Source organism: Synchytrium microbalum (assembly GCF_006535985.1).
Source record: "Synchytrium microbalum strain JEL517 chromosome Unknown SmJEL517_scf0002, whole genome shotgun sequence".
NCBI lineage: Eukaryota > Fungi > Chytridiomycota > Chytridiomycetes > Synchytriales > Synchytriaceae > Synchytrium > Synchytrium microbalum.
The window spans coordinates 246,409-272,598 of record NW_022158351.1 but is presented as its reverse complement, the minus strand read 5'-3'; the positions used below and the strand labels follow the sequence as shown (position 1 = coordinate 272,598).

Sequence of the window (26,190 nt, the reverse complement as noted above, 5' to 3'; positions counted from 1 at the left end):
TTGCTACACTGTAAGTTCCCGGATTTGGTGAAGACAATCTGCTAAGGAAAAATAAACCTTTCACTGATTATACTCTCCATAGTTCTCTAAACCAATCTCAGCAACACCTTCTGCAGTGGCAACCTCATCATCATCATCATCATCAAACCAGTTGCTACTACCAGCACGAACGTCAGAGGACTATCTTCAAAAGATGGGTTTCGATGTCGCTCATGTTCGACGTATTGAGGACAATCTTCGATGTCTCATTACAGAAGCCCATCTTGCTTGACTTGTGTAGGAAGAAGTATCGTACGTCAATTTAAAGAGTCTCTGTCTTAATTTGAGAGTAATAACATAAACATTCTAAATAAAACTAACTGGCGTTTTCAAAAGTGAACCGGTTTGAACGGTCTGATACACTTGAAAGAAGGAATTTGTTTTGAAATGATCCAGGAAAGACAAACGAAATCTTCGCTGGTATGACAGTGACATGGAGCAATGGAGGTGAAATGTGCGGTCTTGTTAAACACGAGCTGTGTGATCTTGACAAGACTCACATTTGTGACTGCTTGTGCACTTTTTTCTCTAATCCGACAGCACCACATAAATTGATTCATAATACCATTGAAGGAGGGGTGCCAACAATGTATACTACCAACGTTGACCATATTTTAGTGGCAAAAAAATCGAATAGACAATGCTGATAACAATCGTTCGTAGAGCCTATAGTCTGGTCGCACCAGTAATAAATTGATCGTGTAAGGTCGTGCCTTCAAATTGTCTCAAAAGGAGAATGCCCTTTCGTCAGGATCTCATAGTTATGACAAGGCTCGTCCTAGTAAAGAGAGTTAACTTGTTAATATAAACGTGAAACATAAGATATGGGTCACGTTGAGCCAATGAGACCATTGCTTCGACCCCCCCCCCCCCCCCCTTCTCCAATCTACTGGTGACAACTTGTGTCGTTTCATTGATTTTAGAGTCCGATGGAGCCACACTCCAAACCTCGAAAGCCAATGGGAATGGTCTTTGCGGCAGTGCAAAGTTCAATCTTGTACAGCAACAAAAAAAACGTTTACATTGTTATAATGTCTGTTTGATGATTCTCCATACCTATCTGACACACGCCTTTGAACTCCAGATCTCATCATCGACATCATCAAACCAGTGCCATGTACCAGCAAGAACATTAGAAGGTCTTTGGACGATGGGGGGTGAATGTGGACCCATGTTCGTTTTCCTGAAGACAAACTTCGACATGAAGCACATCTTGATTTGGAAGTTGGAGGGATTACCAAATCATTCGAAAAGAGTTCGTGCCTGTATCACCACAGTACCCTTTACATTAATTAACCCTCCTAAACCCTTCAGTTTTACTTCTCAAAACAGGGCAAGTTCGACAACCTGCAGACTGCACGCTGACCCGAATCAAGAAAGAGGAGGATACAAAGTCATGGTTTTGGTGTATGCAAAAAGTGAATGTATTGTTGGTAGCCAAGAAAAGAGAGTGGAAACGGGAGTATATGACGGTATGAGTGTGAGACCAAAAACTAGACTCGATGGTAACAGCGTCATCTCCTGTCCTTTGCATCTTGCTGTTTCTTCATAGCATCAGTGATGCGATTCACTTCTTCCATAGTATGAGGTACTTTCTACAATCGAGAGAGAGCAAAGGGTGAGTCATCGGTTTGATCTGAAGGTAGCAAAGTAAAGTTGGGACATACAACCAAATCCGCTTCTTTTGGCATGAATTCCGCTAATGCATGAGTCTAGATATGAGAGTGGTTGGTCAATATGGAAAGCTATTGTTGTTGGTGCTTGATGCTCGAATGTTTATACCTGACCAGCAAAGAAAAAGTCCTGTACTTCGGGCCTATTGTATACGTATAAAGTGCCTACAGGAAATAGACAATAGATTCCAAACTAGTATGATAGAATATGGAGGCCAGTTAGTACATTGAGTCAGAAACAAATTGTGCTTCAAGCTTCACGTACCTTCATCATCTCAAAACTGAGATTCACTTTAGGCATGACTTGAACTGTATATGCTGATCCTCGTGATTAAAGTAGGTATTGGTTTATATATCCTCTTCTTCGCATGAACAAGTCATAGATTGAATGCAGGAAATGTTGGCCAGCAACGCGGAGCAATCAGATGAGGGAATCATGGACGCCGAACGTGAAATGCGCAAATTCTCAGTCGCATCCTCCAAACAAGCCCAAGTGCAAGATTCATCAAAACGCATTTCAATGGACGTAGACTTGTCGCCTGCATTACAAGCTGATTATGAGCAGATTATACAGGCAATTGCCGTCTACATAGTACTATATACTATTATTCATTGGATCTAACCTTAATCTATTCTCTATCATAGTCTATTCAACGAGATTTAAACATTTTATTGGACGTCCAAGCAGATCGTAATGCCAAAAAGAAGGCTCTGGAAAAGATAGCCAGAGATTCTGTATCGAGATCACAAGGACTAGATCCACTACTCGCTCGGAAACTATTGATGGATGTATCTTCTGCTCTGATTCGCAGTCTCTACGACTCAATAGAAAAAGTGAGAGAACTCGCTGTTGATACTCTGAAAAGGTACAATCCATACATATTAGATTGATGAAGGCAACAGACTATCTGCATCACGATTTTGGCTGGTTTTTTTTCTGTTCATGTGAAAACGAGAGCACAATCTCAATCCTTTTTTTCTTCCTAGATTCGTGGAGGCTTGCGGCACTCTCACTTCAAATCACATAGAAACACTACTCCCTCCAGTCCTACATCGCCTGTCACCACAGCAATCAACGATCCCAACCCCAACTGAACCATCAGAAGAAACACGTCTGAGTCTCATACGACTGGCAATATCTATTGTACAATCATCACCTGTATTGATGGCTCCCTTTTTACCTGCATTGTCAGTTGCAGCAGTCGCAGCACTACATGATTCATATGCTGAAGTCAAGAAGGAAGGGTGTAGACTCGTACAGGTCATGTGGACGGAAGCTGCTAGGTTTGTGAGAGGAAATTCTAGTGCAGCTGTTGCTAAAGCTATTGTGGTTGGAGTCTTGTCGCATCGGCATTCTGGTGTTAGGATTGCTGGCATTCGGGTAAAGCGCAAAAGGACATGCTCACTGTCGAGATGTCTCGAAAGACTCACCCTTTTTCTCTTCTTATGTTGATATTAGGCTCTAAAATGTGTAATTATAGCAGACGCAACCGTCCTCGACGAATCACTTGACGCCCTCATGACACTGACACTAGACAAGGCGTCCTCTGTACGTGAAGCACTATACGAAGCTGCCATAGAATGGGCTCTACATCTAGACGACCGATACTCGTTCGGCTATAAATTCTACCCAATCATATTAGCTGGCTGCTCTGACGAAGTGCCCAAACTAGCGGAATTGTGCTGGACGGGTGTAGATGATATTGGGATCCAGTATGAACACGATTGGGAAGATCGTGTTAAAGATGAAATGGAGTATGACTTGTCGACGACGAGTAATACGACTAGTGTGACGCCCCAACGTCGTATACGAGTAGGATCTCGCCACGCATTCAAAGACCACTCGATGAAAATGGTGGACAAGTTTGCTCAGGGTCTAATACACTGGACTCCTGACACACGAGCCAAAACAGCTCAAATCCTAGCTGTCTATTTACGTATCGTGCAGCAACATGCTACCGGCTATGTCAACATCCTGTTACCACCATTATGTCGTATATGCTCATCAGATGAATCCTGGGTCATTCAACACGCTGTCTCGTGTGCTGAATTGATTGGATGTTTTATAACATCGGATGTATATTTGCCACATATTGTAGGGCCCATTAAAGTCGCTCCGACGTCTTCTGCACGGTTGGGTAATTTAAGAGTTTTGAGTGGGTTGATTCGAGGTGCTTCTGTGCCAAAGAATATAGAGAGGAAAGAGTTAAAGAAGCTTGTTGAGGCTGTTACCGATGTCGAGTTTTCGTTGACTGAGAGTGTGCCTGTTGTATCTGCTATTGGGGATTGTCTTGTTGAAATAAGTGGGCAAGTGACCTTGAGTAATAGTAATAGTGGCAGTAATAGTGGTGTGGGAGAGTTTGAGACTTTGTTGGGATGTGTTATTGTATCTACCACTCCTGGTGATGAACGATTATTGGGGTGGAGTGACTTACCCAAAAAGGTATACATTCAAATTTGCCAATTGTTTTGCTATTGAAGCTTTGATAAATGCACAAAAAGACTGATAATCATGAGATCTAAATAGGCAAATGTGGCCATGTCGAAGCTGGTTGAATTGCATCACTTCTCTAGAACCACTGAATTATTTGCACTACACCTGCCAACATCCTTGTCATGGCTTATCAATGCGTCAAGAGTATGGACTCGACATACTCCCGAACGTCGATTATTGTCACCATTAATCTCTGAATCTGGTTCTGCTATTGGAAATCACTTGGAACAGTTTGTTGTGCTAGTATGCGATTTATGTACCAAGGAACGGGATGGTGATATCCGTGTCAGGTAACGTCTTCATGATCATGGTGCGATAAAATCCTGCTTTTTTGTGTCATTTACTCTTTCTTTCCGTTAACAAAACAATTAGTGTATTCGCACTCCTCCACAATTTAATCACATCCGGATATCTGAATTCATCCAATACCTGTGTTCAATACACGCCCAAAATAATAACCCAAGCTATCCTACCATCAGTCATATGGAGACCTGGTCGTGATGCTGCTTTTATTCGTGGTCGAGGATTACAAGTGCTTGTTGCATTCATCTTGTCTGATCTTGTGCTAAAGAGTGATTTGGATGAGATCTTTGAGGTAGCGTTATCGCCTGCTTTTGTTGGGTGTATTGATGACGATGATGTGGGCTCGAGGAAGGGGTGTTTGCAGGCTTTGTGTAGAATTTTGGAGGGTGGGGTCGTCATGAGTGGTAAGTGTTGTAAAGTGTATATCTGATGAGTTGGTGGTGGCATTAGGTTGGCATGTAATTCTCTGCAGTTTTTCCCTCCTTCGTCAGTCAAAGTCAATGTAATGAACTGAAATTTCAATCGTTTTCTTAGATGCCGTATACAAGAGCCTATACCCAGAACTCATTAAAAGACTAGATGATGCACAGGACGTGATTCGGATAGAAGCATGTCGTACTTTGATTGCCTTTTATCACCATGTTCGTGCCAATTGGGATGCGAATGGCAGTAAACTTGATGGTGAAGCATGGAATGGAATGATTAAGAGTATTACTGTGCATGTTGATGATGTTAACCCTTCTGTTCAGGTATCAGCCGTCCTTAACGTCATTGTTGTTCGCATATGGTGTGCTAACAAGACGCTTACTTTTTCTGAACAGGAGGCAGCGTTAGAAGCTCTAAAAGCATGTGCTGTATTGGCGCCCCGTGAAGCAACTATAGCTGAGATTGAGAGTGTGAGAAGTAGACATCGGTCACCGAAATATTTAGATGTTGTGCTTGGAATTTTGCGAAACTGAAGCACCTGTAAACTAAAAGTTGGCCAAAAATACTACTTGTTATTATTATATACATATAGAGAGAGGGTATAAATACATTGTGTGCGTAAGAGATATACTTGGTGTTGTTCAGTCTAATATTTACAAGTGGTGTGTCGCCCTATTATGAAGTGCCATTTTCACCGCAGGCACTCTCATATGATATAAAGAGACGGTCCTAAAATGGCTAAAGATGTGAGTACGAATGTTCCTGTGCAAAACAAAAAACAGCTAAGCTGGTACTCCGTATACCTCATCAAAATAACCCTGATGAGGACTCGGCACAAACGGCCGCTCACCACCCACAAACCACAACCCTCTCCACTTCTCATCCATAACCCCACCACCTTTCCCCTCCCCATTAAAATGCAGTATCGCGGGTATACTCCTGGTATACACATTCTGCCAAAACCTCTTCACAACACCCTTATCGCTCACATCCGGACTAGTCACATTCCGTATCTGGATATCATTCACAGCAGCCTCGAATGTCTGAAACAAATCACTCATATAGTCCAGCGCGATGCCATGCTTTGCGTGCAGGAAACGCTCGAGGAGGACCCCCTGGTCGTCAAACGCAGCCTCAAGCTCCGAGCCTGTGATTCCGTCGAAGAGGTCTCGCATTCCGTATGCCAGTGTTGCATTTATCGTGACATGTGCACGTCCGATGATGGTACCGGCGTTGAGCCATCGTGGTGGTGTGGTGCGCTTGCTCCATGGTTCCTTGTCGTTTGGGTCGGTTACGGTTGGGTACAGGTCGGAGGGTATCGGTGGGATTGGTGCGAGACGGCATAGATCGTGTCCTGTTTCGCCATACATTATGAAGGGCCAGCATCCTTTTTCTGCAGATGCTATTATAGGGGTGGCTGGGGATTTGGATGTCAGGGAGTAGTATTTGGAGAGCATGTAGGTCGGGCCTAGTTGGAAGTATACGTCGTAGCCGTCGACGAGAAGCACGAGGTCGGTGTCTTTTACGTGTTTGTCAATGTACTAGGGGAAGAGTGTTGGTGACATGCCCAAAAAAGGCCACGGTACATTACGATGGCAATGCCTTCACCTACTTGTCTATAACCACCAACTTTAGCCTTCTTAGCAGGCTCTCCACTCATCTCAGCATTTTTAGATCCTCCTAAAACAATGGGTTCGTATCCAACAGCGAGTGCAGATTTCAAAAACCTGCAAAATCCAACACCAGCAGGTTTGGTCACGTATGTTACAAGATGCAGTTTCTCCTGTGGCTGATCAGTAGCAGTAGATGCTGTATGATGGCGAGAACTGGATAGACACAGAGATAAGATTTTGGTTAGATATGAGATTTGATTCACCCAAAGCTAGCGTCAAATGCTAACCGCGACCACGAAAACGTCTGATCAGCTCCCCAAAAATTCATTCCGTCTGCGAAAGACAACCACTTGTTGATCATCGACAACCAAACACCAAAAATCGTGATTTCGCGAATCCTTACCTCTCAAAAGTCTGTTTACTCAACCAAAACGCAGAGTACATTATCAAGCCTCCAATCAACAACAAAAGCACTGGTAATCTCGGTGGAAGACCGGCCTTCCATATCGTCCTAAAACAGTTTGGCTTTCGGTGTGGATTTTGTGAATTTGCCAGTTTCCGGTTTACTGGTGGTCGAAACCTATTGGGAGCCATACATGCCCCAGATCTATAGTAAGGAGTCCGGTCTCCCCGTTTATCGAGATTTGAGGCTCAAATTGGACTTTGTGGACGTTTTGAGAGTTTGAAGTTTAAAAGGTTTGTAGTTTTTATCAACCAGGACGCGTCTCGGTGTTTAGGAGCCGAATTCCCCTGTGAGGGCTCAGTAAGGCGCGTCAGCGATCACAAGACTACTCTCATGCAGAAAGGATGACTTGATGACCTGGCACATCAAGTCTTAACGTGTTAGATTCAGCAGATTAAATATACAGTGTGTTGATGTCATTTCAAAAATTATCAAAGTTCTCTATCCTCTAAAGCATCATTTAAACGACCTCTCTTCTCTATTCTCTAAACCACCACCATTCGTTTACCGTGCAGATACGTCTGAGCTAGAATCACCAGATCAAAGAATAGAACTCCAAAGGAACCCATAAGATACGGTAACACTGCAGCAAAAAATCTCTGGTTTACGGGAGGAAATCTCATAGTTATCTGTAGACCGTAGGCGACGTTCCTATGACGCAAAGATTCAGCTTTGATGCGTTAGAAACTCAGAGAAGAGACTTACCCTATCGTGGTAATGAGGAATAACATTGGCGACAGGCCCTCAACGCCTTCTCTATAATTCTTGATGACCTGCGGTATCCTAGAAAATAAATAAAGCAGGCCACTTGCCCACGCCAATAAAGATCCAGCTGCTTGACCGATATTAGAGACAGGGAATGGCTCATTACACAACCGCTGAGGTTCATCGATTAATGAGGCTGCCTGAGCTGGCACTATTAAGCAACAGGCGACCATACATATCGCTGCAATTGTTATTAGATGTCTAGTTGATTTCGTCGACGATGATGAGGCAGATGAGGAAGATAGTGATGTTGTTGACGATGATGAGGTATATGAGGTTAAAGATGACGAGGAGCTGTTTGATCGTGGTGACGTGTCAAGTAACGGGTCTTCTTCACCCTGCTGTATTATCTCATCGTCCGCTGAAGACATGGCCCGATTACGGTGTCCATAGTAGAGTATTTGCCCGAGTATTACAGCATCCGATAACACGAAATAGGCACCAGTCAGTTTCTGGATTGGCAGCTGGTTTGTCAAGAACGTCCCTGCGAGGCCAGCCGAGTCGCCAAGTAGCCAGCACATGATGAATGATATAGACAATCCAGCGGCCGACTGGTTTTGGTAGTTTTCAATCATTTGGGGCATCATTGAGAACTAGATGGGTTTAAACACAAGATTGTGAGTGTCAAAATCACGATAGCGAAAGCAAGCAGGGCCTGCGATCTTGGCGATAGGAGGGCCAATCTCTCGATTGACTTACAAAATAAGCGATTAGGCCTACGATACCGAGTGAGAAGCTCACATACTCGTATTTCGATCTCACGCAATCTCCAAACACTGTGCCAATGATTTGATTATAGGGTATCCCGTCTATGGCTGCAGGAATGCATGTACATGACATAGTATCAGCTCGCTTCCGCACAATGAGCCTCGCAACAAGACTAGCTCCTAAGTAAAAAAAGTTGGGTGATGTTGATAGAGGCTCGACAAGCCAAAGTCACTTACAGCGTCATGCAGAACGCGTAAATTCAAGATTCATTAAGGTGAAAGTACGCTGTAAAGCCTAGAATCGCGTCCGTCTCTGGTAAAGATCAGAATAAATTGGAGCAACTGGTGATGTACCAATTCAAGCATGTATTACTCGTAGCCGACGTCTTTAAGTAGTGATTCCATCAGGGACATATAGTATAATATCAACAAAATCTAGTCCTCGCTGTGCAAAAAATGTCATCACTTGACCATCTTGTTGTGTTTCTTCCCATTGTTCTGTCTACACTCCCAAAATACATTTTAACGACATAGAGACATGTCTGATAAAGTAAAGCTACCGGGACTTCTGGCTAAGAGGTATCAGATTCTGAGGGAATTAGGGCAGGGCGCCTATGGTACGTCTTCGTATTTCCTCATTTTACATTGTTCTCTCGTGTTGTTCGCGGTGGCCAAACAACTTCCAACCTTAAATGTGTGTGTACTAACTTGTTGTCCCATGTCTATTAGGTATCGTATGGTAGGTTTGCAACTAGATGAATCCTCTCTCTTTCTCCTGGCCTCTTGTTTGTTCCCCCTCATTTACATTGCCCCCCCTTGGCGCGGGTATTAAACAATGTGGAATAACCTCGTCCTTGAAAAAATAATGAATGGACCTAGCAAGAAATCATACAGAATAGTATTCAAATATTATATCTATTTCCTAGTGCTGCAAAGGACTTGGAAGCTGAGCCCAAATCTGTAAACGAGGAAGTCGCAATCAAAAAGGTGCAACGTGTCTTTGAAAAGTCCATTCTCGCCAAACGTGCTCTACGAGAAATTAAACTCTTGAGACACTTTTCTAATCATGAAAATGTATGTCGTCGTGTGGTTGGTTTGAGACCGACAGAGAGGCAGTGGTTGCTTGGAAGACCAACTTCCTTTTTTGCACTATACACAGATCACATCCATCCTGGACATGGACATTGCCGATATCAACAATTTTAATGAAATGTGAGTCCTCTCTGTACCAAATGAATCTCTTGCTTGCTCCTAACCCATGTTTCTTACTCAACCAGTTATCTCATTCAAGAACTGATGGAAGCTGACCTGCACCAAATCATTCGATCAGAACAACCGTTGACTGATGCACACTTCCAATACTTTATTTATCAAATATGTCGTGGATTAAAGTACATTCATTCTGCAAATGTCTTGCATCGTGATTTGAAACCTGGTATGGAATGAGCACAAAAGGAGCCAATAAAAGGAATGGAATGTTGCAGCTGACACGCTTCACTCTCAATTAGGTAATTTACTAGTAAACGCTGACTGTGAACTCAAAATCTGTGATTTCGGGTTGGCTAGAGGGTTATCAGACTCTACTTCTGGATTCATGACTGAATATGTAGCTACTAGATGGTACCGTGCTCCTGAAATCATGTTGTCGTTTAAGAGTTATACTAAAGCTAGTAAGTGTTGGGCTGCTCAAAATATATATACTTTGAAACTTTGCAGGCTTTTTCACCCCACTCCCCCAATAATATCAAAAACGGTTGAATTGACATTGCCTTCTCATCGTAATTAGTCGATATGTGGTCGGTTGGATGTATCTTTGCTGAACTCTTGGGTGGAAAGCCTCTCTTCAAAGGTCGCGACTATGTAGATCAATTAAACCAAATCCTCAACATATTGGGTACTCCTGATGATGCTACTCTCAAGCGTATCGGTAGTGAACGAGTACGTATACCTTAGTAATCTGGTGTAATCATAGCCCGATTTTCTGCGTCCTTGAGTGCCTACACTAATCATTCTGCCTTGCACAGGCACAATTGTACATTCGATCACTACCAAAGATGAAGAAACAACCATGGGAAAGACTCTATTCTCGTGCCAGCCCCAATGCTCTAGACTTGCTAGAAAAGTTACTTACTTTTGATCCTGCTGCTCGAATGACTGTAGAAGAAGCTCTGAGTCATCCATATTTGGAAGCTTATCATGATGAGAATGATGAGGTAAATTCATAGATACGGTTTTGGTACTTTTTTTGATGTTGGGGTTGAAAAGTCATATATTTGGTGTTCTGACTGATGAAATCGCAAGTCTGAACTTACTCGAACATTGTGTTTTAGCCATCGCACGAACGGCAGTTTGATTTCTCATTCGAGACTGTGGAATCTATTGAAGAAATGAAACGTAAGTCACTGAAACTGTTGAGTGAGAGCAATCCGGAGGGGCTTTGCCACATATTTTGCTCGTTCGAAACATATCTACGTTTATATTCATTCAAAAATGTTTCTTTAGGCATGATTGCACAAGAGGTCATGGAATACAAGGCACAAAAGCTGGCACTTTCGCAAAACCAGTCTACTCTTCCACCACCAAAGCAACCGTAAGCCTTTTTGAATCGCAAAAAAAGTCCTATCTGGGAAGGAAAGTATGTTGACACCTTCACATTTCATCTCTAGACTGGCTGGTCCAACAAGATCCCAAGTTGGTCATGTTGAAAAGGATGTTGACGAGTACGTTGGTCAAGCAATGGTATGAGAACAACAGTCAATATTTCTGGATGCATCTCTTTTTTTTGTGCTCATAACGTATATTAACTCTTTTGTCTTTCTAGGATTTGGACGAGGAATTGCGACAACGAGAGGTCGCCCAGTAGACTTTAGCAAAAACCACGAAAAATATCTATCTCGCGCTCTCCCTTCAGTCAACAACTACAAGCTTCATCAAAAACAACACCATTTACAAAGAGACTACAACAACAACAAAAGCAACTACTCCTTTTAATTTTTTTCTTTCTCTTAACATAATCTTGTACTCTTGTGGAAGAAGAGGTCGGGGCAGAGGATTGGTGAGGCTCCAAAATATGTAAAATGTAAAAAACGTTAGAGAAAAAAGTTGTTTCCCTTTTAAGAAAGCCATGAAATTCCCGTATTTGGAGGATTTCATACTCCATTCTTGTTCTTCTAAAAATATATTATTGGTTGAATCTATCTACTCCAACAACATGGCGTGTCTGTTGCTTGCAGCAAGAAGAGAAAAAAAAACCTTGAACCAAGGACCATGTCATGTTGATTATTATATGTACAGATAAGTAAGCTACAGCACTTACAAACATGCAAATTTCTTATGTAAAAGCCCTCAAAATGTACAATCATAAAGAGCTGTAACTCAAAGCTTCTCACATAGCACTCGTCAACTTTGTGTGCCGTCTGGAAACCTTCAATCGTCATAATTCTCAATATGCGTAACTGGACGTTCCTGACTAACACTTCCCAACGCCTGCTGCAACACTGAAGACCCTTTAGACTGATCCAGATCTTCTAACGATGTCAAGTCTCCAGATACGGCCGATCCTTCTGCCATTGCTCCAATAAGTTCTTTTTCTGCGCAAAAGGAGACGTGGAGGGATGTGTTAGGAGATTCGCCAAAAAACCGGTGTCGTTGCTACTTTTGGTTTTCCAAATCAAACAGAGAGATTGATGGCGCAGAAGTACGTCAAAGACAGACCACCACAAAATTGGATATATCGACGAATGCATGTACTGCTTCAATCTTCGTTCGTCTCCTCCATCCATCTTGCTTACCAAAAGCAGCAACATCAATAACAGGTTTAGCAGGCAACGCAGCATTGAATGACGTTGTTTCAATTGCGTATTCCGGGATGATGTCTTCTGGAATTTCGGAATGTACGGGTGCTAGTAATGAGAAAGATTTAAGTTTCATATTCAACTTCGTTTTTTGGTTGCTGTGTAAATGATGCTTACTCTTGACCCATTTCATAACTTTGGGTTTCCTTTGTGGTGTAGGTGCTCCATTCCTGTAATTTGCGATTGCTATCTTGTTGGAGGATTGGCCCCATTTCCTCTCCCTGTGTTGTTTGTAGTGAGTGAGTTGTTGACTGGGATGCCAATAGGACGGAGCAAACAACCTCAAGCAAGCAGAATGGGCGTACCATTTTATACATGGATCGGTGTAATGACCCTGGCCTTCTCTGCGACTCATCGCTCGTTTGTCGTCGGAAGAGCTTGGTTTTATGGATGTTTGGAGTTTGAGACGAGATAAATCACGCTTTAAACAAACCACGCATAGCCGAATCGTGGCTTTCGCGTGATATGTACTCGTTTTTCCTGAATATTTGTGCAATTGCTCCTCCATATAGCTGGAACCTGTCAACTTGCAATTTTTGCAAGTTGTATGATGATGTTATATATTTCTCGATGCTGCAATCCAAAAAAACGTAATGACCAAGAAAACCATATTCCACCACAAACAATCTATGTCCACTGCTTCTGAGACAACTCCTGATCTAAATCCATGCCCATCATCTCATCAGCTTGCTGGAGCTCAGCCCATTCACGCGGCACAGAGTCGACCTGATTCCTGTTGAGAGGTGTTGGGTAATCCTTTTGAGCTGCCTGCAGCCTCCTCGCAGCTTGGGATTGTTTGAAGGTATATATTTCTTGGGCGATAGCAGCTATGTGTTGAAGTTGGGTGAGTGTGAGTTTGGTTCTGCATGTACCCAAAAAAAACGAAGAAAGTGCCTGGTATCCAAGACCTACTCCTCATGTCATCCATACTCTCCAGCTGCTCAAACCCAAAATCAAACATTTCACTACATAGTGGTTCATCGTTCTCATCATGATAATTTTCAAGGTATTTATGTGACAGAGCTTCTTCGACCGTCATACGTCTAGCAGGGTCGAATGATAATAACGATTCTAATAAATCAATGGCTAAAGGTGATGCGGTTGGAAACAGAGTGGTGAACGACGTCTTTGTCATTTTCGGTAGTGAGCGGATGTAGACTTGCGCTCGAGCGGATCCAATACGCTCTATGGTGGCATCGTCCGGCGTGCCGAGGACAGAGAGGATTTGGTTTAGTTGGTCGACGTAATCACGGCCTTTGAAGAGCGGTTTTCCGCCTAGAAGTTCTGCAAAGATACAACCTACTGACCACATGTCAACTAGGGAGGAGAAAAAAATGTCAAGAACATGTCTCGGACACTCCTTTGCGAGGACTACTGCTACCGAGCCATACAAAAACTGTGTAAAATGGATACGTACTGGCTTTCGTATACGATCGAAACGACAGCATGATTTCAGGAGCACGGTACCATCTCGTAGCAACATATTCGGTCAGGAATCCAGCATTGTTTACTGGTGTATCTGAAAATCCTCGAGCTAATCCGAAATCGCATATTTTAAGTTCACAATCTGCGTTTACTAGTAGATTGCCTAGTTTGAAAAGAGTGGAAGCTGTCAGCATGAAAACTTTTCCGATCGGCGACTGCATCACATCTGTTTATAGTGTGTCGATTGTTCTCCATACCAGGTTTCAAATCACGATGCAAGACATTGGCAGAATGAATGTACTTTAAGCCGCGACATATTTGGTAGAGGAAGTATTGGAAGTGTGCGTCTGTGAGCGGTTGTTCTGATCGGATGATTTGGTGGAGGTCTGCTTCCATGAGTTCTTGTACGATAAATCTAAGTTTGACATGGAGGGTTGGAATGAAGTATGTGAGTGACGCAAAAAGACTCCAACAAACATTGCCAATCATCTCTGCATCAACGGAAAACTCTCTAAATCTTACATTTCATTAAAGTCTCGAGGATCTACCAAGTCCACATCGAATACGGATGTTATCTAAAGCGTTGTGTGGCAGGGAACGTGGTTAGCTAACACAGCACAAACCACTTTGACCTAGCATGTAATTGGTCTCCTTGACGTTCTTACATTCTCATGTCCGTTGAAGTGTATCAAAAGCTTCAGTTCTCTGAGTGCACGTTTGGCTAGTATAGGCTTTTCGAATATCTTTGTTACTTTCTATAGCAAGTTGGGGAGATGTCAGAACAGAGACAGAGAGAAGGAAGATAGATTGAAGCGCGAAGGCACCCAATACACTCAATACAGCAAGAATGTTTGGTACCTTTATGGCTACTTCCTGGGAAGTTTCGATGTTTTTGGCAGCACTAGGGAAGAGTGGAGTGTGAGTAAGTCATGGTTGGAATACAAGATCGGAACGATTGTCAGCATCCGAGAACTTGTTCCTCCTCCACGATGGAATACAAAAGCACCCAACTTGGAATGTCTGTTGTATGTCCACCATTTTGCAATGTCGACAAACACAGCAGACATGAGGATCCTTACACGACGGTGCCATACGCTCCTTGGCCAAGTTCCCTAATGAGTTTGAACCTGCGGTCTAGAGATGTTGGCAGTGTGTTTGGCAGCAGTATTGGAGCAATCATTGACGACATTGTGTTTTGTGTGTGCGTGCAAACGCAAACGGAAGGGCTGTTCCTAGAAGTTCCGAGTGTCTTGAGTTTGATCGCTGTTGTATGTCAGGTGACGTCTACTCCATCATCGCAAGCGTTTGTATCTGTTGGTGACCAAGTGTTGCGGATTTTTGTGTTTGACAGCGTTTTCCCTGTATTCCGTCCGTTGACCCTGTGAACTGCATCAAATTTCGTCTATTCAGTAAGTCGGAACACGTCGGAAATATCGCTGAAACTTGTCGAAATCCCCTGGAACTGGCTCGATTGCTCGGTTTTTGACGTCGCGTCGTTTTGGGCTGGACTGCTGTACCTACAAAAGATCTGGACATAACAGCGTGCACGATACTCGAATAAAATATTCACTTGTCATCCATGTTTCATTAGCACACTTGTTTGATCCTTGAGCTTCCAGCTGTTCCTAATCTCCAAACACAACCAAACAAGCTCGTATATCAAGAATGAGAGTCTTACGCGATCTTGCACTAACTGTGTCTGCATTCACGGTAGCAAATGCTCTACCAAATCAAATCCCTATCTCGCCTATTCCACAAGCAGTGGAATATCAGGTGCTAAAACACGAAGCGTTTCCTGATTACCAGTTGCGTGTTCACCACGTAGCAAAGGGAACCAAAGGTATGCATCAGCTCCTATTGGAATATCGTCAATTTCTTGAGATTTCAAACTGTATCACTCATGGCTTTAATCGTCACCATCTACATTTCCTCACAGCTGTCTGTGACAATGTCGAACAAATCTATGGATATTTCGACGTGACGGGATCCAGACATTTATTCTTTTGGTTATTTGAATCAAGATCCAATCCTGAAGCGGATGATTTCGTGTACGTGAACTCCTGCTTCCATCTCTACCAACCCTGACTCCAAACATTCATCAAAACTTCCAGATATTGGACTAATGGTGGACCAGGAAGTTCCAGTGTTTCAAATGGTCTGTTGATGGAGTTGGGGCCGTGTAGAGTGAATCCCGGAGGGAAGACAACGACACCCTTTGAATACTCTTGGAATCAGAAAGGTGAGCCAACAATGATGTATATATATATATATATATATATATATATATATATATATATATATGTTTCAGTTCTCAATCTAAAACTATGATATCTAACGTCTTTCCTGTTTGTTAGCCACTGTCTTGTTTGTGGATCACGTATGTGTCGCGACGAAGAACGGTGCACGTTTTACACGGGAACAAGAGGAACTGACACGCTGCTCTGCATCGATAGCCTGCTGGAGTGGGATTCAGCTATTCTGATAATATCCTGACTACGCCTTACTCTTCAATGATTGCTGCCTCTGATATATACGGTTTACTTCAATTATTGTTTGTCTACTTCCCAAAATACGCCAAATTGCCCTTCCATGCTACGGGAGAGAGTTATGCTGGTCATTGTAAGTTTCTCTGTTACCTCGCAAGCGCTATTACAAATACTAAAACATGGTTTGTCTCATCTCAGACATTCCCGCTATCGGCATTACCATCTTCAACAACAACCGTGATGCTAAAGGACCAGTGAACATTAATCTCAAGTCCATCGCTATTGGAAACGGCTGGACTGATCCACGCGAACAGTTCGTGGGATACGCTGAAATGGCTTGTGATGGCAAATATGCCCCATTGGTATCAGACGAATCATGTGATAGCATGTATGGCTCCTTAACCCGATGCCGTCAATTAATGGATCTTTGCTACCGTTTCCCTGGTGCTTCCAGTGTCACTTGTCTTCCGGCCAATTTATATTGTGAACGACAATTGAATGGGCCTTATGATGGTACGAGACGGGCTGCGGTCTATTCCTTCTTTTTTTGTTGACAAAACTCCGTGCTTCAGCTACCGGACGTAACCCTTACGATGTGAGAATGGTGTGTGGAGGAGATAATGATGATCCTTGTTATCCACAAGAGAAGGATATCGAGTTCTGGCTCGATTTGCCATCCACACAAGCATACCTTGGAGTGAACAGATCCTTTGTTCCTGGCTCTGAAACTGTGGCTGGACTGTTCTCGCTTAGTGGTGACCAAGTACGTTTTGGGATCGTCGTGATTTGAAACCCCCCGCTTGCTTACTTTGCTCTTTCTCACTTAGGGGAAACCATTCGTCAAAGAAATCCAAGAACTCCTCTTGAACGATATCTCTGTATTAATTTACGTTGGTGATGCCGATTGGATTTGTAATGCTCCTTCCCAAGTGCTTTGGATGCGACGCGCGTTTGTTGGATTCCTTGATGCGAAGGAAATCCCATGGAAGTCGTCCATCACTGGGAGAGATGCTGGATTTTACAAACTTGTGCCAAAATTGAAGCTGGCATATGTTAATATTTATGAGTCTGGGCACTTTGTAAGTTCTTTGGGCCTTTTTGTGGTTTTAGCTTGCCGAACTGTATTTGAACTGCATTCCGACTACTCTTTTACATATGTTAGGTTCCAACCGATCAACCGGAACATGGTGTCGAAATGCTAAATGAATGGTTGGATATGGTAAAAAAGACTAGTCAAATGTCAGAATTCGATGGTAAATTTCTGGGTAAAGTTCTTTGAAGGAAAGACGGTAAACTAGATAATAATAAACCCATCCCACGTGCTAACCCGACTTGGAGCGGTTACTCACAAGCGCGTGCGGGAAGTGATTCTATTGGTTGAAGTTTTAAGGTTGTACAACAACACCCACATTCTAAGCAACAGCACATTATGAGTCCAAACATCTTAGATCCTCCAACTCAATAAATCGAGAAATCTCCAGAAGTATGACGGTAACGAATCTCAATATCCTGGTGCTTGGCTCCACTCAAGGTTTTGGGTACGTTTGATCATGTGTTTGCGTCAAAAGATTTCTGATCAGCATAAAACAACCTCGTTTTTGTTTGTTTTTCTACATATAGCGGAGCATTTGTACTTGAATTGCTTGCAAGAGATGATGAAAACATTACGGTGACAGCTGTAGCCCGTAACAAGGCTAAAGCAACTGCCTTTTTTGCCAAACATTCCAATTCAAAGACCAAGTTGAATGTTGTTATTGGGGATGTTGAGAAGCCTGGTACGTTTTGTTGTATATGCCATTCCTTGCGTTGGCTTGCGTTCATTTGGTGATAAAGATGAATTACTCATGCAACAGCGTCCAATGTTTTAGAAACGATTGCTCCATACTTTACCGATGACGTTACCGTGCTTGCTCTGACATATAATGCGCCATACGATCAGTGGGAGGTCAAATGGCCTCTTGTTGTTACTGCTGTGCTGAAGTGTGAGAACGAAATTACATTTTTTGGACATAACCCCAACATTCCAACTCATCAACCAGTCCTTTCATAGTAATTGGTACAAAAGATCCATTGATACTCTTCCCTGGCAACGTGTATGGCTACAAACCAGAGTATAACAGGCCCTTAAAGGAAGATCAACCACTCCAACCACCATCCAAGAAGGGTGCTGTTCGTAACGCTATTGAAGCTCAGTTACGAAAATCAGGAAAACGAGTGTTGTGTTTACGAGCTGGTGATTTTTTTGGGCCGACTATAAGAAATGGAGGTAGGGCCATTAAATGGAGACACTCTTGATGTGAATGGCCTTTGGTTTTGGCGAACACCTGGAATCTGACAAATTATGTGTAGGTACTGATGGTGTGTACATGAACGCTGTATTGGGAAAGGGACTTCAATGCTTTGGCAAGCTGGACATTATTCATGAATATGTTTATGGTAAACAAAATTAATTGTTATTCTGATGTGTCCAAATGGAATTCCCAAAAGATTCCTCTGTCATCTCATGCTGACTCTTGAGACCTTTACATATAGTTCCAGACATGGCTCGAGCAGCAGTCGACCTCCTTATGATCTCTGACAAACTCTCACCCGGCTTCGAAGCAGTCCACTTCCAAGGCGACATCGCCCACACGCAACGTCAGGTACTCGAGGCCGTCTCTGAAGCCGCAGTGGCATTCAACGGAGGGAAACATGTGAAACTGGCTCACATCCCGTGGCCAGTGCTTTCGGTTATTGGACTGTTTGTTCCAATCATTAGAGAGCTTATTGAAATGAGGTATTTGATGGACAATACGTTGATTCTGGATGATACCAAGTTTAAGACGTTGGTGCCGGATTTCCAGAGGACGCCGTTTGTGGAAGCGTTGAAGGAGACGCTGTCGGCGATGAGGGATGCTGCTAGCGAGGAGAAGAAACATTAAATTAGGAAGAGTTTTGTTGGTATAGTTTATTCTCTCATTAAATATGTGTTTGTGGAAAACCTGCATCGGTTTGTTTCAACACCCGAACGCGAAAATCAGACGCAAACAGCGAAATCGCTAACAAACCAGCCGAAAAGTAACAGTTCACCAGCAGATTAATACCTTAATGAAGCTTGCTGTATTCGGTGGAACTGCCGGTGTCGGCCTCGAAGGTTCCTATGCTCCTCTCCACAAAATCACGTTTCATCGAGATTCTAACAACTTTTATCGCACCTTAGTGGTCCAGCAAGCTCTAGAAGCCGGTCATTCTGTTAATGTACTGGCAAGGTCCCCAGAAAAGCTATCTCACTTATTGCCAGCTGATGGCAAACTCACCATCATCACTGGAGATGTTTTGAAAGATTTTGATGCTGTCAAACACACAGTGGAAGGTGCTGATGCTGTTATAGTGTCGCTTGGGAATCGACCTGTTGCTGATACAGAGATGCAGGGAAAGGTATGGGGCCTTTGTCTCGATGGTTTTTGGTGTTTGGACTTTGGGGAAATCAAATCTGACATCTGAACGCGACAGACCTGTAGTATCGGACAAGAGAAAATCAATGAAGCTATGATCGCAACTGGAGTCAAGCGAGTGCTTGTTGTTACTTCTATGGGAGTTGGTGATTCGATCAAGGTATTTTTCAAGAAAGACCCCATCAGGAAACACAATACTCATGACGGGAGGTGCTATCTTCTAACTAGGACGTGACGTACATGGCCTCTGTATTCATAACTACAGTGCTGGCCAAAGCAATCGCAGACAAGGAGATTCAGGAAGCATCTGTGAGGAGCTCTGGACTTGACTACACGATTCTTCGACCAACTGGACTAGCAAGCAAGCCGAAAACCGGTGGCAAATATTTGTTTGCTGAGCATATATGTATACCTTCGTGTTTGAGTCTTATCTTCCCATGTTGACCAGACTAACGGACGTACTTTTCCTAGATGGGCCAACAATTGCTCGCGCGGATGTCGCAGAGATTTGTTTGAAGATGATTTCAAGTGCTGAATACGTGGGGAGGACATTCGGTTGTGTTGGTGCATAATGGCGTGCCCGTGGTTGTAATTTTTGCAATACAGGGGATTATGGCTGCCAAAGTATTTGCCTCGCATCCTACTTAAGAGGAACATTTGTTGGTCCTGTCGGATGTATTTTGGTGGTTGGTGCCAAACTTTGACATCTCCATGTGTGAAGTTTTAAGCTCGCAAGACGACAACCCATTGTCTTGAGAGTACAAAAAACCAGTCAAGTCAGGAATAGTCCTGTTGGCAGTCATAACTCAAACTGAACTGAACTAGGGACTTGAACTCTGAACGCGATGATGATCGTCTTCCTTGTCATTACTCTTCTGCTCCTTGGTAAGTGTCTACCACTTATAACAATCATCTGTCTTTAAGACATTAAGCATTGACATTTCACATATTTGTAATGTGACAGGGACTACATGCTCTGACAAACCTCTCTACGGTATTGGTAATGTCACAGGGACTACATACTCTGACAAACCTCTCTACGGCATCAACTACGGACCACGACGAACCCTCAACTCATGCCCTTCGTTCGACATAATCACATCAGACCTTGTCCTACTTTCAAACTTGACAAACCGTATCAAAACTTTTGGATTGATTGATTCCGGTACTGGAATGGCTTCCGTGTCTTGTCCATTTGGTGAATTGGTGTTGAAGGCAGCTGATGTAGTGAAGATGAAGGTGTATCTTGGGATGGAGTTTCGCGGGGCTGCTATTGATGCGCAATTTACATCGGAGTTCAAGTATGGCTATTCGATCGAGTGGCTCTTTGTTTTGGGTATCTTATTCATAGGCCGACGATAGTGAATTGAAGAGACTTGTGTCGACACATCCAAACCTGTTTGAGAATGTAGACTCTGTCGTTGTTGGATCTGAAACGCTGTTTCGTGGAGAGGAAACTCAACAGGTGATACTCTTATTTTTGGTTGAAGTTGACGAAGTGAGCCATCGTGGATTGCCTGTAGACATTAGCTGAACGGGTCACGAAAGTACGAAACTTTCTACATTCAAATAAACTGGCACGGATTACTGTAACTGCTGCTGGTGAGGGACAAAAACGCCTCTCGTGGATCGCAGACTCATGCTCATATCGCTCATCACATAGAAATCAATCTACCATTCTATGGAGACGTCTTGATTGCTGCTGTAGATTATCTTCTCGTAAACGTGTATCCCTACTGGGGTGAGTATTAAACCATCATCTTAAACTTGATATCAGAAACCAAAAAAAAAAAACTCAACATTGCAATATAATCATCAGAGGGTCGAGCTTCTGCTACAGCACCACAACTCCAAATTACAGAAACCCGGGATTTGGCCAGTCGTGGTCAAGGCAAACCGCTCGTTTTGGGAGAAGTTGGGTGGCCAACAGGTGGAGATGCTTTTCGTGATGCTCTTCCATCACTCTCGAACCTGGAACAATACTGTACGACTTGGGTCCGCATGGCCAAAACGAATAATATGGGACACTTTTTCTTTGAAGCCTTTGATGAGTCATGGAAGCCTGCTGAACATGGTTTGTCGGAAGAATATTGAAACAGTGGGATTTTTGCGTGCGCACTTCTCATCCTTTCTCTTCATATCACCTCATCCTTTCTCTTCATATCACTAGGTGGCGTTGAACAGCACTGGGGCCTATACTACTCGAATCGCACTGTAAAGAGTATGCAGTGTATCACTGCCGTTTCATGTTGAAAAGTATCAAAACTTCACAATTAAAATTTTTTGTGAAGTTTTGATACTGATATTGATATTGATTTTATTAAGTTTTGATATTGATTGAAATTTGAGGACAATTGCTGCACTTCGACGTCTTACGCAAGTCCTTCCTGCGATGAGATTGAGTCGTTTCTCATCTTGAATCTGGAGTTGACGAATCACATCGAAACGTTTGGATTGCTTGTGATCTAGTGAAGACTGAACGATTTGGCTACTGTGTGGTATCCTTTTGGTGAGTTGGTATGGAAGGCAGCTGACGTGATAAGGTGTGTCTTTCAAATTAAAATTCAAGTATGGCGTTCTGCTCGACATGATCAGTTGCAGGGTTTGTTAAAGACATCTGTCAGTCGTGATAAATTGAAGAAATTCGTTTCTGCATATGCAGGCTGAGAATTTAGGCTCTGTCGTTGTTGGATCAGGCGTGCTGTTTCGTGGAGAGGAACCCCGACAAATATTAATGCTCGTTTATCACCATACATTGGGTGACGAGACATAACCAGAGACGTGTGTTTGACATTGTCAATTGTAGACCAACAGCTCAAAAGAGTACCAGGCCTTCTACATTCAAGCAATCTGGCTTGGATCACTGGCACTGCTGCTGGTAAGGAGACAAAAAAAGCAATTTATTGGATCATCATGCTCATCACTGCTTCATCACACAAGAATTGATGTACCATACTATGGAGACATCGTTATTGATGTAGGTCAACGTCTATCGTGATTTGGGGGAGTATCACATCATCACCTCAATCTTGATACTGTATCAGTAGCCAAAAACAAGCGGACCGTCCCAATGTATCATCAGAAAGTCGAACTTCTGCCCTAGCCTTACAACTCCAAAATCACAGAAATACAAGACTTGACGGGGCGATCTTGATATCAGGCGACGTCGGGTTGGGACTTATGTATCTTTCAAATCAATGTGGCTAGAGCAAATAGTTTCTGAGTGTCGTCCGGTTGACTGTTGTTCGAACTTCAATAAAAGAGAATTCAGGCTTGCAATCATTGTTTCAAAAATTGGTTTCGAGTTTGGAATTCAGAGTGTATTCAATAACCTCTTCTCTATAGTCTAGCAGTCCGTTTAGGAGGTACGTGTACAGTCCCGTTACAGAATACATCCTGGCGAGAGATACGGTTGATATTGGCACGCTTTCAAAGACGTGCGACATCATCACTTACCTGTGGATCATATTTGGCCTTGATTTCAGACAGTCTCTCAAAATTTCTCTGCAATGTTTTCTCAATGCTTCCACTGGCGTCAGTTGATCCGGGGCTGTTGGTCATATCTCCCACAGTCCCTACGAATTTGATAGAATGAATTGAATAATTGTGCAACTTTGTTTTGACCACACAGATTTCGTTTTACATGGAGCAAGAGCCTGGTAATATCCATTGACCCAGGCAGCAACTTCATCTTTGGCAGATGGGCTTGTATACTTGCCCCCCAACAATACCCAATGATCGGCGACTCGATGTACAAAAGCCATGGCATCAGCGCTCTTGTCCTATAAGGGTTAGGCTGGTTTGCGAATACCCTGTGGCCTTTCTCCCGTAACATAGGTGCGACTTTTTTGCAAACTCAAACTTACTCTGATAGCTCCGTCGAATGGAAGCAATTCCATCGAGCAGTTCTTGTCAGGCCCTTGTGGTGCCCTCTTGAACCAGTCGATACATACTTGAAGGGCTTCTTTCGTAAGGCCAGAAACCAACAGCGATTTCTGATAGTATCGCGCACCCTTTGGCATTTGATCATCGGCATATCTGAGAGTGTAAAATATCAGTATAGCTCTTAGCTGTCAGGTCACTATCTTTAAAAAACTACTAACCTTTGCAATTCGCGATACGGTCTCAGTTGTACTTGATCCACTAACGGCTTTCCGGCAATTGTTCGGAATGGCTTGATGAGAGCTTCAGCCTCTGATTGAGAGTCTCCAAGATACACGGGATGCAGCATACAGAAGCTACCACGAGGAGCAGGTCGAAGTAGAGCTCCAACACCCAATTTTCGTGGGATGGCCAAAGACGCTGGGAGCCATATCATCAAGACTTCTTCAGCTTTCGCGATTGGATAGACTATGGGGCCTGCAACACAGACGGGGACTGGATGTACTCTGAAAGTAAGTGATGTTATAACCCCGTAATTGTGTCCAGCTCCTCTGACAGCATAGCTACGAGAAGAGGGAATGGTAAGAATGGTTCAACCAGAGACTGAAAATGCAATATTTTCGTACAAGAGGTCAGGGTTGGATGTCTCAGAAGCAACAGCAACAGTCCCATCAGCGAGGACAATTTCGGCCTGAAGAACATTATCAATCGTCATTCCTCTAGAACGCGCCATCCAGCCCCATCTACAAACCAAAATGTCAGCGTCAAAGTTCGTCACATTCATGTAAAATCAAGTAGATTTACCCTCCACCTAGAGTCAGGCCACCAACACCAGTATCAGAATTAGTTCCAGCAGGTGTTCCAACATTATATAATTGACATGCATGGTCCAAATCTCCATTTCTGGCACCACCAGCAACAGTCGCCGTCATAGCAATGGGATCAACATGTACACCTCTCATCTTACAAAGATCAATGCAAAGAGCTCCTTCTTTGAAGCAGCGGACGCCGTGTCTTCCGGCTGCAACAGTGAGATCGAGATTGTGCTGACGAGCGACTTGATAAGAAAACAGATCATGTTGAGTTTTTTTGACAAGCGGGTCAAAGACAGATAAACGATCAAAGACAGATAAAAGATTTCTTACACTTCACCGCATGTACAACATCATGTGTGTTGGTACATCGTATAAACATTAATGGCCGAATGCCGACCACATCACCATTCCAAACCTACGTGCAAGTAGATGCATCAACATCGATATAGGCGGTAAATAGCAAAACTTGAGTGGTGGTTTACATCTTTGACTGTTGCTTCATAAGCAGCATCTTGAGGCAACAAGATTTCGGCTGCAGAACCGCCAGCCGCGTTGAGAACACGTCTTAACTCGTCAATGGCATGCTTTGGCGGTAGTTTTCCATTAGTTCTCACTTGAGTTGTCATTTTCTTCTTGTCAAAAATTGCTCGTTAAAGGTCGATTCCACGTTTGCTGTAAAAGAAACAGGCAGAGCTACATACCGAGGATGCTGGTTGCTCTAATTATCGCAAATGGATCTAGGGTGAGACTAAAGAGGTTCTGGAAGAAGCTGGACGGCGACCAGTTATCAGAAGCTCGGTTGCAAGAAATATTGAAGTTGGTGTCTTCACGAAAGTCAGAAATGGTACAAAAGAAAGAGATGCACGTCTCGTTATTGTATATCCGCTTGTACTCACGCGCTTCCACGCTAGTCATCTATCATGGACTTTGAAGAACTCATTGTCATTCACAGGAAATTTGCGTCGCTCAATTTTATTGCACTTTGCTTGCCACCAGAGGTTTGAATGCCGTCTCCCTTTTGCTAGAGTTGGCCAATAATCACAGATTACTTGCCATAGAACGAATTTGCCGTGCTAGAATTCCTTCAGTACTTTGTGGAGGCTCTTGCTGCTCAATTCGAAAGTTTGGCTGAAATAGACGTGAGTTTGTACTATGAAACACGGATATAAACACCGATGTTGACTCCTTTGATCTAGATAATGTTTCAACTTGACAAGGTCTACATGTTGCTGGACGAATTGGTGTCAAATGGAAGTATCGTCCAAACCTCCAAAGTCGGTGCAATTCAAGCTGTTTCTCTTATAGAAAGAGGTGGACCTGTCGTCAAGTGAAGCTGCCGACAACTTTACATATTTTGCACAAACTACTTGATATTTTACTAAGTCTATTTAAATACTGCACACATCACAAACACAAAACGCACAATTCTAAGCCCTATCTGAAATAAAGTATCTATAACAAAACACATGAGCTGTCCTAATTTACTTGTGACTATCCTTCTATATATGAATGAGTCCCATTTGGACTTTGTCAAGCACCTTAGCCAGTCGAAGATGCCATGATCGTTGGTTCATAGATTCCTCTGAGAATATATCAACGAATTCGTGGCCCAATTCATGATCAAGAATAGCAAGTCCACACGGCACAGCATTCCAAAATTCGACCAAGGCAATTCTACATAAATTAATTACACGAGTATTTTCATCACGGTGTGAGGGATGGTCATCGTTCATGGCGGCCTCAAGCTGAAGTACCAGACGGCGATGGATTACTGTCGAGCTTTCTCTGGGACCAGACATTAGGATTCCTAA

At 43.2% G+C, this 26,190-nt stretch overlaps 11 protein-coding genes across 11 annotated transcripts; 6 read left to right on the top strand and 5 right to left on the bottom strand.

Moving 5' to 3' along the window:
• Positions 1-1,553: 1,553 nt before the first annotated feature.
• On the bottom strand, positions 1,554-2,013 carry SmJEL517_g00498 (uncharacterized protein; the record flags this gene model as incomplete). Its single annotated transcript, XM_031166427.1, has 4 exons — positions 1,554-1,634; positions 1,707-1,751; positions 1,822-1,905; positions 1,978-2,013. 4 exons carry the CDS (start codon positions 2,011-2,013, stop codon positions 1,554-1,556), a joined length of 246 nt encoding a protein of 81 aa, XP_031027514.1.
• Positions 2,014-2,148: 135 nt separating this feature from the next.
• SmJEL517_g00497 (uncharacterized protein) lies at positions 2,149-5,468 on the top strand (the record flags this gene model as incomplete). The annotated part of the gene is made up of 8 exons (XM_031166426.1): positions 2,149-2,304; positions 2,358-2,578; positions 2,700-3,093; positions 3,172-4,155; positions 4,240-4,496; positions 4,579-4,913; positions 5,044-5,258; positions 5,331-5,468. 8 exons carry the CDS (start codon positions 2,149-2,151, stop codon positions 5,466-5,468), a joined length of 2,700 nt encoding a protein of 899 aa, XP_031027447.1.
• A 142-nt stretch (positions 5,469-5,610) lies between these two features.
• On the bottom strand, positions 5,611-7,142 carry SmJEL517_g00496 (uncharacterized protein; the record flags this gene model as incomplete). Its single annotated transcript, XM_031166425.1, has 4 exons — positions 5,611-5,664; positions 5,739-6,476; positions 6,548-6,761; positions 6,952-7,142. 4 exons carry the CDS (start codon positions 7,140-7,142, stop codon positions 5,611-5,613), a joined length of 1,197 nt encoding a protein of 398 aa, XP_031027446.1.
• Positions 7,143-7,496: 354 nt separating this feature from the next.
• SmJEL517_g00495 (uncharacterized protein) lies at positions 7,497-8,616 on the bottom strand (the record flags this gene model as incomplete). Its single annotated transcript, XM_031166424.1, has 3 exons — positions 7,497-7,662; positions 7,717-8,369; positions 8,476-8,616. The coding sequence occupies 3 exons, from the start codon at positions 8,614-8,616 to the stop codon at positions 7,497-7,499; spliced, it is 960 nt and encodes a 319-aa protein (XP_031027445.1).
• A 405-nt stretch (positions 8,617-9,021) lies between these two features.
• Positions 9,022-11,346, top strand: SmJEL517_g00494 (uncharacterized protein; the record flags this gene model as incomplete). The annotated part of the gene is made up of 12 exons (XM_031166423.1): positions 9,022-9,100; positions 9,213-9,222; positions 9,410-9,557; positions 9,643-9,695; positions 9,761-9,918; positions 9,992-10,153; positions 10,270-10,421; positions 10,508-10,696; positions 10,814-10,877; positions 10,986-11,073; positions 11,150-11,222; positions 11,305-11,346. The coding sequence occupies 12 exons, from the start codon at positions 9,022-9,024 to the stop codon at positions 11,344-11,346; spliced, it is 1,218 nt and encodes a 405-aa protein (XP_031027444.1).
• A 1,618-nt stretch (positions 11,347-12,964) lies between these two features.
• On the bottom strand, positions 12,965-14,951 carry SmJEL517_g00493 (uncharacterized protein; the record flags this gene model as incomplete). Its single annotated transcript, XM_031166422.1, has 8 exons — positions 12,965-13,164; positions 13,250-13,654; positions 13,755-13,925; positions 14,020-14,177; positions 14,285-14,337; positions 14,428-14,517; positions 14,621-14,663; positions 14,842-14,951. The coding sequence occupies 8 exons, from the start codon at positions 14,949-14,951 to the stop codon at positions 12,965-12,967; spliced, it is 1,230 nt and encodes a 409-aa protein (XP_031027513.1).
• Positions 14,952-15,427: 476 nt separating this feature from the next.
• SmJEL517_g00492 (uncharacterized protein) lies at positions 15,428-17,527 on the top strand (the record flags this gene model as incomplete). The annotated part of the gene is made up of 9 exons (XM_031166421.1): positions 15,428-15,602; positions 15,699-15,810; positions 15,874-16,001; positions 16,117-16,139; positions 16,216-16,381; positions 16,447-16,761; positions 16,821-17,011; positions 17,076-17,327; positions 17,411-17,527. The coding sequence occupies 9 exons, from the start codon at positions 15,428-15,430 to the stop codon at positions 17,525-17,527; spliced, it is 1,479 nt and encodes a 492-aa protein (XP_031027512.1).
• A 1,808-nt stretch (positions 17,528-19,335) lies between these two features.
• On the top strand, positions 19,336-20,254 carry SmJEL517_g00491 (uncharacterized protein; the record flags this gene model as incomplete). The annotated part of the gene is made up of 5 exons (XM_031166420.1): positions 19,336-19,381; positions 19,448-19,665; positions 19,741-19,842; positions 19,911-20,088; positions 20,154-20,254. 5 exons carry the CDS (start codon positions 19,336-19,338, stop codon positions 20,252-20,254), a joined length of 645 nt encoding a protein of 214 aa, XP_031027443.1.
• Positions 20,255-20,527: 273 nt separating this feature from the next.
• SMI490 (glucan endo-1,3-beta-D-glucosidase) lies at positions 20,528-21,935 on the top strand (the record flags this gene model as incomplete). The annotated part of the gene is made up of 7 exons (XM_031166419.1): positions 20,528-20,567; positions 20,647-20,921; positions 21,034-21,147; positions 21,206-21,284; positions 21,346-21,423; positions 21,502-21,756; positions 21,853-21,935. The coding sequence occupies 7 exons, from the start codon at positions 20,528-20,530 to the stop codon at positions 21,933-21,935; spliced, it is 924 nt and encodes a 307-aa protein (XP_031027442.1).
• Positions 21,936-23,021: 1,086 nt separating this feature from the next.
• Positions 23,022-25,005, bottom strand: SmJEL517_g00489 (uncharacterized protein; the record flags this gene model as incomplete). The annotated part of the gene is made up of 9 exons (XM_031166418.1): positions 23,022-23,078; positions 23,139-23,257; positions 23,326-23,464; positions 23,549-23,720; positions 23,786-24,127; positions 24,191-24,307; positions 24,369-24,621; positions 24,710-24,794; positions 24,862-25,005. The coding sequence occupies 9 exons, from the start codon at positions 25,003-25,005 to the stop codon at positions 23,022-23,024; spliced, it is 1,428 nt and encodes a 475-aa protein (XP_031027452.1).
• An 80-nt stretch (positions 25,006-25,085) lies between these two features.
• SmJEL517_g00488 (uncharacterized protein) lies at positions 25,086-25,710 on the top strand (the record flags this gene model as incomplete). The annotated part of the gene is made up of 4 exons (XM_031166417.1): positions 25,086-25,223; positions 25,291-25,377; positions 25,438-25,518; positions 25,576-25,710. 4 exons carry the CDS (start codon positions 25,086-25,088, stop codon positions 25,708-25,710), a joined length of 441 nt encoding a protein of 146 aa, XP_031027453.1.
• Positions 25,711-26,190: the final 480 nt, after the last annotated feature.